This window comes from Triturus cristatus, chromosome 1_2, assembly GCF_964204655.1.
Source record: "Triturus cristatus chromosome 1_2, aTriCri1.1, whole genome shotgun sequence".
NCBI lineage: Eukaryota > Metazoa > Chordata > Amphibia > Caudata > Salamandridae > Triturus > Triturus cristatus.
The window spans coordinates 229,475,734-229,488,219 of record NC_140580.1 but is presented as its reverse complement, the minus strand read 5'-3'; the positions used below and the strand labels follow the sequence as shown (position 1 = coordinate 229,488,219).

At 44.5% G+C, this 12,486-nt stretch overlaps 1 protein-coding gene across 1 annotated transcript in view; it reads left to right on the top strand.

Annotated features, from left to right (window-relative positions):
• The window catches only part of HELLS (helicase, lymphoid specific), a 372,397-nt gene that overhangs the window by 112,247 nt on the left and 247,664 nt on the right, over positions 1 to 12,486 (top strand). Inside the window, exons 9-10 of the mRNA XM_085603527.1 lie at positions 2,007 to 2,189; positions 3,440 to 3,583. Coding sequence (XP_085459653.1) covers positions 2,007 to 2,189; positions 3,440 to 3,583 — 327 coding nt within the window. The remainder of the gene's footprint in view (positions 1 to 2,006; positions 2,190 to 3,439; positions 3,584 to 12,486) is intronic.

The following is a 12,486-nucleotide window of genomic DNA, read 5'->3' as shown; positions in this document are numbered from 1 at the left end:
TCTTGTTCTTTCAGGAAACTATCCTGTGTGCTGCAGTTTCTTCTCGCTCACAGCAGTTCCCCAAATGGAATGCTCCATTTCAGAGTATCAGGCTGGCTGCTGAGAGCGTAAAGACTGTTGCCTGCTGTCGTTTTCCTGCGGAGTTTGGTGTTTATCCTGTTGTCTATAATCTCCACCACTACATCTTGAAATTCAATCCGTTTCTTACTGATGGTATATGTGAGGGTGAGATTAAAGTTGTAGTTGAGTTCTCTGATCATGTCTCTAGCACTTTCCTCACTGCCCTTCCACACCACAAAGGTCGTCGATGTACCTGTACCACCTTATTATCTTGCTGTTACCGGGGTCTTGCTCTAGTTTTACTTAGGACCTCCTCTTACCATACCCCCAGAAACAGTTCAATATCTATATGCGCGCAGGGTGCGCGCACCGTGCGAGCACCCTAACGTGCGCGAGCGTAATTCTGATTGGTGGTGACATGTTAGTCAACGTTCAAATCGGTCGAAATCAGGAAGTGAACCCCCCCCCCCCCCAAAAAAACCATTTTAATACGTAGTTTATTGTAAAATAAATATATTAAAATAAATAATACATAAATAAATTAGCATTTAAAAAACCGTACAAATTCACTGAAACCATAGGTTTCACACACGTTATAGTTAGGAATTAGCATTTAAAAAACCTTGCAAATTCACTTAAACAATAGGTTTCACACATGTTATAGTTGGGTGGATATTTCACTCGTAAAAAACAATGAAATTCCCCCGTTATAGTTAGTTCAGATAACTATAACTCGCGCGACCGCCACTCTATCACAAGGATGATGTCATCAGTGATGTCATGAGTGATGCCACTGACCATGTCATGAGTGATGTAATATGTGACGTCATGAGCAGTGGATTGCGGGCGCGCGAGTTAGTTATCTGAACTAACTATAACGGGGGAATTTCATTGGTTTTTTACGAGTGAAATATCCACCTAACTATAACATGTGTGAAACCTCTGGTATTTTAAGTGAATATATATATATATATATATCTATTAGGTTTGCATGAATGATCTGTGAAGTAAAGGCACTCCTTAATGATACGCAATGTAAAGGTACTCCCAATACAATGTGATCACCAGCGAAGTAAAAACTGACTTTGTTGTTATACTTAATAGGTTTTGCTAAGTCGGGAATGCAGCAGACCTCCATAGGGAGGCATATGGCAGCGATATTTTGCAAGAAAAATAAGCCCTGTTTGGTTACCCTATTGCTTCAACCTTATGATTAGTGGTGTTCTGAAGGGCTAACTGCAGATGTTTCTGTAGTTCAGAAGACTAGTGCCAAGGTGGGAACTTGCTGTGGTGCCGTCTGTTAGAAGCGCTGTGTTAAGGAATCCATTTCCTGATGTTCTACACTTTGCCTAACTCTTAGGTACCTACTGCTTGGATTTTTATGTAGATACTGTATGAGGGTTCAAATGCTCTAAGATTAGTTAATTTCCAGTACTGGAGAACCACAGGGATGTGTGGCATAGTCACAGATTCACATGCATCTTTCAGTGCCTTCCTAACTGTCATTTGGTATGCAGGGTTACATAAGACCTACTCATTTGAATGGGATGTGCTAGAGGGGTGGGACCACAGTGCTGCAGGAGGTATGGGCAAAAGTCAACTCTGCTGACTGCAGGGGACCGCATCTTTTTTTCTAATTTGACTCATGTTTATACTCTAATTCCATGTTCAGATTTAACATACCATTACTGGAGAACCACCTTTATAAATAAGTAGCACATTTTCCTTGCGCCAATTTCAGGACTGCAAGGAATATTTATTTTTATGCACTCTACATCAAAGGGGTTTTCAACAGGCTAAGGAGCTGCAACCTAGCAAGGTCTAAAACGTGTTACTGACTACTTCCATCAGTAGAAGTGAACATTTGAATTTAATATTTTTTTAAACCGTGCATGCACTTGTTAGAAATGTTAAATAGTCTGTCTATTCTCTCTAATCTATTGCAGATGCTTTGGGAAAACGGTATTAATGGAATCTTGGCTGATGAAATGGGTTTGGGAAAAACAGTCCAGTGTATTGCCACTATTGCAATGATGGTTGAGCGAGGAGTGCCAGGACCGTTCTTTGTATGTGGTCCTTTGTCTACACTCCCCAACTGGGTGTCAGAATTCAAACGATTCAGTCCAGAGGTATTTCATATTAACTTTTATTTTCTCACCCCTCATTTCCGTATATCCCCCAATATTGTTTGTGCTGTGTTTTGGAGCATATTCATAGAGAATGTCCCAGCAGCTCCCCATCACACATATTAATTGTCAGTTTGAGTGACAGTATGTCAGGTAGTGTAGTGAACACTGGTTAGACTCAATACCCCGTCTCAGTGTAAGAACCCAGTCTTAATGTAAGTTTAGTTCATGTACAGTCATAAGGGAAAAAATACATTTCAGAAGCAAGCCCAGCACTTAATGTCACACCTCTAATTTGATTTTATTTTTTTTATTTTGTTTTCAAAATTGTCTTCCTTTTACGTGTTCATAGCGTTACTGTCAACACTTGTTTCACCCTTTTTAGTGGCCTGCAAGTCTGTGGCTTGCTCAAAACTGAAAAGGCTAATATTGCAGTAACCTAATATTGTCACTCCATAGGGTATTGCGTACATATCCTGTGGGGGTACCTAACTGAAATCTTAAGTTATGGTCGTAATACCCTTTCATGTGACAATAGTTTGATGATTGCAATTCTTATTGATGCTTTCACCCTTGAAAGGCGTAGGCTTGAATGCCATTATAAGGCAAAACACGTTTGCTGTACTGCCATGAACATGTATTAAAATTCAAGACTTCTAAGAGTATAGAACACCATTTTACTCTGTTTTGTCTAGAATTGTTTTATCATAGGACTCTACCTTTACCAAATGTATCTTCACACTCCTTTACTAAATTGTGCTGTAAACTGGGTTAAGGACGATTCAAAGCCAGTCTTAAACAGTTGTAAACTCATATTGTATAAGAATGCCCAGTGGAAAAATGGAAATAGTAACTTACGGAATCCAAATGTGTATGTATGTGTATGTATATATGTATGTATGTACATATTTCATAATTCTTCAAGGAATATTTGTAACAAAGCACTCAATTGATAGTCTCGAGATGAACAATGTCCAATCAGTGACTGCAGTTCGAATGTTTTTCACCATGGCATAGTATTGCCTAACTTCATAGATTTCATGTTAACTTACAAACTGTATGTATTTGAATATTACTCTAAATATAGTAATAACAGTAATGTACAAACTGAACTTAATAGTTTAAGCTTCTAAGACCCTTAACTAATTGGACCAAATAAGTCTCATAGGAGAAGTAAACTATGTGAGTCTCTAAAAGGCAAAGAGAGTAGAGACTCATAATAACGCATATAAATGTTGATGCATTTCTCTTAGGTTCCAATCTTGTTGTACCATGGAGATCAGCTAACACGTCGTAAATTGGCACGCAAAATTTCCAAACGTGAAGGAGTGTTGCAGACTCATCCTGTGGTTATTACTTCCTATGAAATTGCCATGAGAGATCGACCAGTGTTACAGGTGCTGTAAACTAAATGATCCTCTTAAGTACAGAAGTCAGATTTTTTTTGCTTCCTATTTAAATTGATTTTCATGCTCCATAAACAATTTGCTGTCTGAGGGTTTCTGAATGTCACCTGAGGACAGCAGTGTTTGCTCTCATATGCTGCTAGAGGTAGAGATTATTAAGCAACTGCCTAGGAAGTTTTTTGCATGATTCCATTGGTTGATGGTGTTGTAGTGTCTGATGGACATCAGATTTGACCAGCAACTTTACTTTTCACATTATGTACCATAAGGATGTATTTTCACAAAATGAAACTGCTCCACAAAGGGTTGATTTTGTTATTAACCACTGCTGCGAGCTGATTAGTGTTTCTCAGTTGAACTAAGTCACATATGGTGATCTTCAGAGGAAGGACTCAGATATACTCTTTTTAGAGCTCGCCTTGTTAAACTAGCTTTTAAATTGGTGCTGCTTATTCCTTAAATACAATATTACACGTCAGTTGACAGCTGTGGACACATTTGTCTTTTGCCACTCTAGCTTTTGCTTAAAGAATAAGAAGAATCCAACTCAAATGCACGACTAAAGGACTTTAAAAAAAGAAATAGTCTAGACCTGTTGGGGGTTTTTGGCTTTTGGTCTGTGCAACTGATCTGCCAGTCTGGGTCAATGAACGGCCCTGGGATGTCCCTTCCAGGGAGGCACTGGAAAAAGTAGGAGCTGGGCGATTTGCATGTAGAGTATCCACCAAAAACGTAATTATTGAAGAGAAGTAATTTTATTCTTTAAGGATTTTACATACTGCTGAGCAGTTGGAGTTCTTTACAAATAGTGGAACGATAATTGGAACAATTTTAGCCATCACTTCAGAATTTCACATATATTTACATCCCATATATTGCACGTTTGTGAGAAAGTGCCCTCTTTCTGTATGGTTGCCCCCACTTTTTGCTGATGTTCTTTGACGGAGTGTGCCCTGGGTTCTCTTCCAGGGGATACTCGTCAATAGTTATAAGCACTGAATAGTCCCGCCCACGTGCGGGGACCCCGTAGAAATAGCATGTGTGTGTGTGTGTGTGTGTGTGTGTGTATATATATGTATATGTGTATATATATATGTATATATATATATATATGTCAAGGTACTTATAGAGCGCACTGTCACCAGACGGCCGCCTTGCGGTGTCGCCTTTGCGGTTTCCTGGCGCTGATACTCATACCGCTGTGGAACCCCTCCAGGCTTTCCCTGTGAAGTGTCCACTCCTGGGCACCCCCAAGGTGAAGCCAGGCATCCTTAGCGCTGTTGGGGCCGGTGTGGAGGCTAAGCAAGCTTGCAGCGTGGGGCCAGTGATTAGAATAGGCACCGAGGCGAGAATAGACAGGTCCGAGGAAATTGAGCCCGAGCCCCGTCGAGGCAGGAATCGAACCCTGGTCCCTGGCCAGAACTCTGCTTCAGGGTCTGCCGCTCTAACCATTGAGCCACACTCCTCCACACATATATACACACATCCTGAAAACATGTTACTAGGCTAAAAACTGCCACAATTGCAGTGTAAATCTTTTAAATTTGAAAATCTAAAGAAAAAGAAGTCATGATATATATAATGAAAACTGCTTTGAGTTTGCTTTGAAACACACAACCTTTAAGGTGAAAAGGCAAGATCAGAGGCCGATTAGCCTAGAGAGGCTGCATATAGAAACAATTGGAAAACTGGCGCCGTGCCTTTAAGACCTCCAGGCTCCCATCATGCACCACAGTTGACAGGTCAGTTCTTTTTTCCGGCTCCTTCTGTGAGGATCCTGGAGCATTGAGCTCGCCAGTTAGTGTTTTTTTTAATCTGGTTTAAAGTGAAATTTTTGTTTCACTTGACGTCTTTAGTACTTGGCTTACTAATCCTGTTCTTTTTTTATTTTTGGCTATTTTTTCTTGTCATAATGCCGGCCTTATTTAATAAGTGCCCGGCCTGTGGAAAAAAGATGGCTAAGTCAGACCCACACTCGGTCTGTATTGCTTGTCTACCTTCATCTCACAAGCCAGACCAGTGTTACCACTGCAGCAATTTTTCAAAAAGAACCCTTCAGGAAAGGGAGAAGATTAAGCTGCACTCTATGCATGAGAGAGGAAAAGAATCAGCAAGTGGCAGAGAAGTACATCCCTCAAAGAAGCCCTCCTCCGTACCATGGCTGGAGCGCAAAGATAAAGGTGAGAAATGGAAACTCTGGTCTCACACGCTGTCGAGGGACAGATCGGCATCCAAAATACCTTTGTGCTCAGAGTCCGCGCCGAAATAGACGTCTAGGCGTCCTTCGCCATCGAAGCAACCAACTAAAGGTGAGAAGACCCATAGGACGAAGTCGACACCCACGCGTAGGAGGTCCAGGTCCAGTTTGCCTACGACGTCAAGGGACCGTGGCTCGACGTCGGCACATAAACGTCGAAGCTCACCGCTGAGAGGGTACTTGGCAACGTCGAACACCACTGACGTCGAGAGGTCCGCTTGCATCGACGTCGACCCGAACACCCAGGGCCTCGACGCCGGGGAGACAGTCTTTCTCCAACGATGCGTCAGCACAGGCATTCGCTGTCGAGACGCATGACATTGACGCATCCGTCGCCAAGGAGGTCGACGTCAAAGATGTCGCCGTTGAGGCAATCTACGTTGAGATCTCGCTAAACACCCTATGGATCTAGGAGGTCAAGAAGATGGCGATCCAGGTCAACGTCTAGTAGATCAATGTTGATTAGATCACATTCCAATCACTGGTCTCCTCCTGCCAAGAGACCTAGGGCGACGTCGAGAGATCGCAGGGCGCCCAGGTTATGACATCAAGGAGTGCCTCTTCCTCCCCGGGACTTCAGATAGTGCGAGCCACTCCTGAACCGTCACCAGTGTCGACTCCAGCCCCGGCGACTAATATCTCCCTGAGATGGCTGGGGGACATAAGAGTGGAAGATTCGCAGGATTACAAGACTGCCACGTTCCTCTAGCAGATCCAGGTCTCTTATAATTCAATCAGTGCACTCATCTGAAACACCTGAGCAACGTGCCACTCCATGAAGGTCCCCATCTTTGAGAAGGCACTCATTACGTTCTCCTAGGAGTCGGGCATCCAGATCTCGCCACTGCTCTCCTAGAAGACGAAGCCATAGATCTTCGTGGTCTTCAGATTCGAAGGCAGATTACTCTCCTACTCTTTCTTCGTCTCCTCAGAGTAGAATATCGCCCATTGATGATAGCCTGACCTTCAATGAGGTTCTATGTAGAGGGGCTGCGAAGCTGCATATTGAGATGCCTGTTTCTACCGCTAAAACGTCAGTCATCTTCGAAACACTTCACCAATGGTCTTAATCTAGACCACAGCTTTCCCTGGTGCCTGGCCTGCTCTTCAAAAATTCCTTACTCCAGCATCTGTGGGGGCGGCCCTATCTCGGATCACTAAAGTACAAGGCTCCGGAGAAGGACCCCTTATTTCTGAGGGCTGACCCTCTGCCAGACTCGGTTATTGTGTCAGCGGCACGGAAGAACCTGACGGGGGCAGCATCATCTGCGGTACCCCCGGATAGAGACAGTAAGGCCATGGATTCTGTCGGCAAAAGAATGTGCACCACCTCAGCATCATATATAAAGGTTGCCAGCGCCTCAGCCATACTGGGTCGGTATGACCGCTCTTTGTGGGACTCTCTCACGCTTCACGGAGAAGCTCCCAAAGGAAGACAAGCAAGATATCCTGGAGATCCTTCATGAAGGGGGTCATCAGGTAATCAGTGCAGCGGCTGATGCCTCTGACTTAGCAGCCCATGGTTATGCACATGGGATTTGTGCTAGTCGCTCTGCCTGACTGAGATTGACTGGTTTGAAGCCAGAGGCTCAACATCGTATCCTCAATCTCCCCTTCAATGGCACATCACTCTTCGGCTTTCATGCTGATGAAGTGTCCAGGATGAAGACCGAACTGAATACGGTGAAGGCGGTTGGGCTTGAGGAGGAAGGACTTCAGGCGACACTACCACCCCTACGATCGACGCCAATACCAACAGAGTGTTCAAACCCCTCAGTGGTCATCCCAGCAACATCAAGGAAGATCAGTCCTACCAGCGTCTTCCTAGTAGAGGACGAGGAGGGAACTCCAGAAAGTCCACACCTGCTGCCAAGCGACAACAGAAGCAGTGAGTGCTTGCTTCCCCCTAACTGTTACCCACTCCGGGGGGGGGGGGGGGGAGAGAGGAGAGTGTCTGTTTCTACCTGGAACAGTGGACCAAAATCACACTAGACAAGTGGGTGCTCAATATTGTGAGGAATGGGTATTCCATCAGGTTCAAGTCCCCTCCACCTTCTATTCATCCACAAAAGACTGTCATCCATCGCTTAAATCAACTGAAAGTAGAGGTGTCTGCTCTACTCCTAGAGGAGGCCATCAAGGGGGTTCCATGGCACAAACATCGACAGGGGGTCTACTCACGATATTTGTTGGTCCCAAAGAAAGGTCCAAACAAGGAGTTCAGGCCAATACTAGATCTCAAGCTTCTCAAGTTCATTCTGAGAGAGAGGTTCAGAATGCTGGCATTACATCATATAATCCCGCATCTACATCAGGAGGAATGGATGTGTTCCATAGATCTTCAAGGCGCCTATTTCCACATCCCAATCTCTCCAAAGCTTCGAAAGTTTCTAAGGTTTTGCATCCAGTCAGACCATTTCCAGTTCACTGTCCTGCCCTTCGGTCTGAAGTCGGCTCCTCACACATTCTCAAAGTGCATAGCAGTAGTAGCTGCTTTCTTGAGGAGGAAGCAAATCTTTGTCTACCCTTACCTAGAGGACTGACTTCTCAAGAGTGCATCTCCAACTCTTCTACAGCACACCTCGCTTACTGCATCCAACAACTACATCAGCTGGGTCGCCACGTCAATTTAAAAAGAAAATCCATCCTCAACCCAACACAGAGGATACATTACTTGGGCGCAACTTTGGACACAGTAAACACAAGCGTATCCTTCAGAGGAGACTATCGCCCATTTTCCACAAGTGTTAGACCCTCCTGAAGATACCTCAGCCCACGGCCAGGCAGGTCTCATCTCTGCTGGGTTCGATGGACTCGTCCATTTTTCTAGTTTCAAACGCCAGACTTCACATGAGACCTCTACATCAGACTATAGAGTATCAGTGGTCCCAAATCTCCAATCGCTAGGAGGACACTTTACCTCTGCCTGTCTGGCTCTCCATCAGATGGTGGATGCGACGGACTCATCTCATCATAGGAGTCCCCTTTCAAGAGGAATTGCCCAAGCAGACTCTGGTGACAGATGCGTCCCTTCAGGGATGGGGCGCTCCTATGGGGTCACTACAGATCCAAGGAATGTGGTCAGTGAGAGAACTATATCACATAAACCTGCTGGAGCTCCGAGCGGTCCATCTGGCTCTCTAGATGTTTTTTCCTTCCATCAAATAGACTGCTGTGCTTGTTCAGACGGACAATACAACAATGTACTACCTGAACAAGTAGGGGGGGCACCAGGTCCAGATCCCTGTTGCTGGAAGCACAGGCGATTTAGAAGTGGCTTCTAGCACGAGACCTGAAGATCTCCGCAAATCATCCTCAACGTCCAAGCGGACGGCCTACGCAAGCATTAAGCAGAAGCACACGACTGGGTGCTAAAATAAGTGGTGCAAGGCCTCTTCCACAGCTGAGGAACACCAGACCTAGATCTCTTTGCGGACGCAAAAAACGCAAAATGCCACGTCTTCGCCTCCATATACCTGTAACCAGGATCCAAGGGGAATGCTCTGTTAGACTGGTCAGACATTACTCTACGCCTTTCTACCAGTTCCCCTCATTCCCCTGGTGATCAGGACACTTTACAAATCTAAGACGGAGATGATCCTGGTTGCTCCAGAGTGGCCTCGCCAGTGGTGGTACCCGGACCTTCTTCATCTGTCCAAAGTACCACACAGGAGGTTGCCATGTCATCCGGATCTGCTGACCAGGGTGGGCGGCAAGGTGTTTCATCCCAACCTTCCGTGCCTGAGGTTAGCAGCATGGCTCCTGAGTTCATCCAATATGGACATTTAGGTCTCAAGACTGCATGCAGATCTTGAAGGAGGCTCGGAGACCACCTACGAGGAAGTCTTACGCTTTTAAGTGGAGGCGTGTTTACATGTGGTGTACTGCGGAGGGTCATGACCCTATTCGAGGTCCGGAACAGGTACTGTTACCATACTTACTGTATTTGGCCAAAGCAGGTATGCAATATTCCACCATAAAGGTTCACCTGGCAGCGATAACATATAGAAAGTCTCCCACTCAGGTGTCCTTCTTTCAGATGCCAGTTAAGGATTTCCTGGAGGGTTTAAAAAAAGTCTACCCACCGTTAGGTCTCCCTCTCCTTCCTGGGAGCTCAATGTGGTCGTTTATAAGTTAATGGATCCCACATTCGAACCTATCCACAAAGCTTCCCTTCAGCATCTTTCGTGGAAGACTGCTTTTCTCGTGGCAATCACATCTGCTCGCAGGGTGAGCGAGATACAAGCCTTATGCCCTACAGAGCCTTATCTCGTTTTTCACGCAAACAGAGTGGTGGTATGTACTCACCCGAGGTTCCTTCCTAAGGTGGTCTCGGACTTTCACATCAACCAGTCGATTACTATTCCTTCTTTGTTTGCAAACCCTGTCACTGCTCCAGAGAGCTCTGCACACTCTAGATCTAAAAAGAGTGTTAAAATTCTATCTAGATAAAACAAAGTGTACGAAAATCTGACAAACTGTGAATTATGGTCCATTGAACACTGGTTTCCCTGCCTCTAAAAGGTCCATTTCTAGATGGATAGTATCATGTTATCTCATCAACTAGCACATAAGCAGCTCCCGGGCAAGCCGAGGGCTCATTCTACAAGAGGCAAAGCTGCTGCGATGGTTAAAAATGTACCTATTCAGGAAATTTGTAAAGCAGCCACATGGTGTAGAGTTCATACTTTCGCACGCCATTACTGCCTTGATTCTGACACTCGAGCAGATGCTCAATTTGGATAAGCATCCTTGAGAAATTTGTTTGGGTAATATGTTTTGGTAAAATGGTTTTTAATATGCTGGTATTCGTCCACAGGGTTTGAGATGGGCTTGCTACTCTATTCAGTGCTTATGACTATTGAAGAGTATCCCCTGGAAGAGAAGTTTCTACCTGTAATCCTAGTTCTCTTCCAGGGGAATACTCCTCAGTCATAAGCAACCCTCCCTCCTCCCAGGACGAATACCATGACCATATATATATGTATCTGTTACCCATTCTGTGATTAAACTGTTATACGCCGTCCAAAAGAACTGACCTAACTGTCACCTGTGGTGCGTGATGGGAGCCTCGGGGTTCCTGGAGGTCTTAAAGGCACGGCACCAGTTTTCCAATTGTTTCTATATGCAGCCTCTCTAGGCTAATTTGCTTCTAGGATCTTGCCTTTTTACCTTTGAAAATAAAGGTTGTGTGTTTCTAAGCAAACACAAAGCAGTTTTCTTTATATATATCATAGGAATATCATGACTTGCGTTTCTTTATATTTTCAAATGTGAAAGATGTACATTGCAATTGTGGCAGTTTTGAGCCTAGTAACATGTTTTCAGGCTGCATAATTGTGTATGTATATCTAATCTACTGCTGGTCGCCAGTAGATAGTTATAGTTAGGACCGTGTTTCCATAGGAAATCTCATAATTCTATTTTGAATAACTTGGGCGCCGGTTGACGAATCTTCGCGAAATTTTCAAAACTAATGGGGTGCTCCGCTCAGCTCCTACCCTGAAAGTCTCGGGGGGGGGAGGGGGGAAGGGGGTGGGGGATTCGTCAAGCGGGGGCCGAGAAAAAAGGGGGGTCCCAAAACGCGTTTTCCCGATGCATTTTCCCCTAGGACCTTTAGTCGAAGGTACAGCCCGAACGGCTGAACAGAATTACTTGAAATTTGGCAGATAGGTAGTCCTCAGGTCAGGGATGTGCCTTTTGCATATATGGAGTCAATCTGTTCAGTAGTTCCTGAGAAAATTGCAGTTAAAAGCACATACATATCTATAGCCACGCACCGTGCGCGCACCCTAACGTGCGTGAGCGTAATTCGGATTGGTTGTTACATGTCAGTCAACGTTCGAATCAGTCGAAATCAGGAAGTGTCGGCCGCCATTTTGTTTGTTTTCAGTGCGAGAGTGGAAAAGGAAGGTGGCGAACGTGAAAAGGGGGCAGGGTAGAGAGTTCCTGACCCCCTAGCCTTTGTCAGGGGGTCCCTGAAGGACCCCGAAAGCAGAAAAAAACTTAATTTTTTTTTTTTAAATCGCGGGGGAGCGCGCACCGTGCGCGCACGTTGAAAAACCCCCCAAAAAAAACATACATAACTTTAAATTTGTACGGTTTTTTAAATGCTATGAAAAAACCATAGGTTTCTCACACATAGTTAGGAATTAGCATTTAAAAAAACCTTGCAAATTCACTTAAAAAACCATAGGTTTCACACATGTTATAGTTGGGTGGATATTTCACTCGTAAAAAACCAATGAAATTCCCCCGTTATAGTTAGTTCAGATAACTATAACTCGCGCGACCGCCACTCTATCACAAGGATGATGTCATCAGTGATGTCAAGAGTGATGCCACTGACCATGTCATGAGTGATGTAATATGTGACGTCATGAGCAGAGGATTGCGGGCGCGCGAGTTATAGTTATCTGAAGTAACTATAACGGGGGTATTTCATTGGTTTTTTACGAGTGAAATATCCACCTAACTATAACATGTGTGAAACCTATGGTTTTTTAAGTGTGTATGTGTGTATATATATATGTATATATACACGTTATCTATAGATCGAGAGCGCGAGAATATATTTGCTCCGGGGTCCCCGCATGTGGGCAGGACTATCCAGTGCTTATGACGGAGTATACCCCTT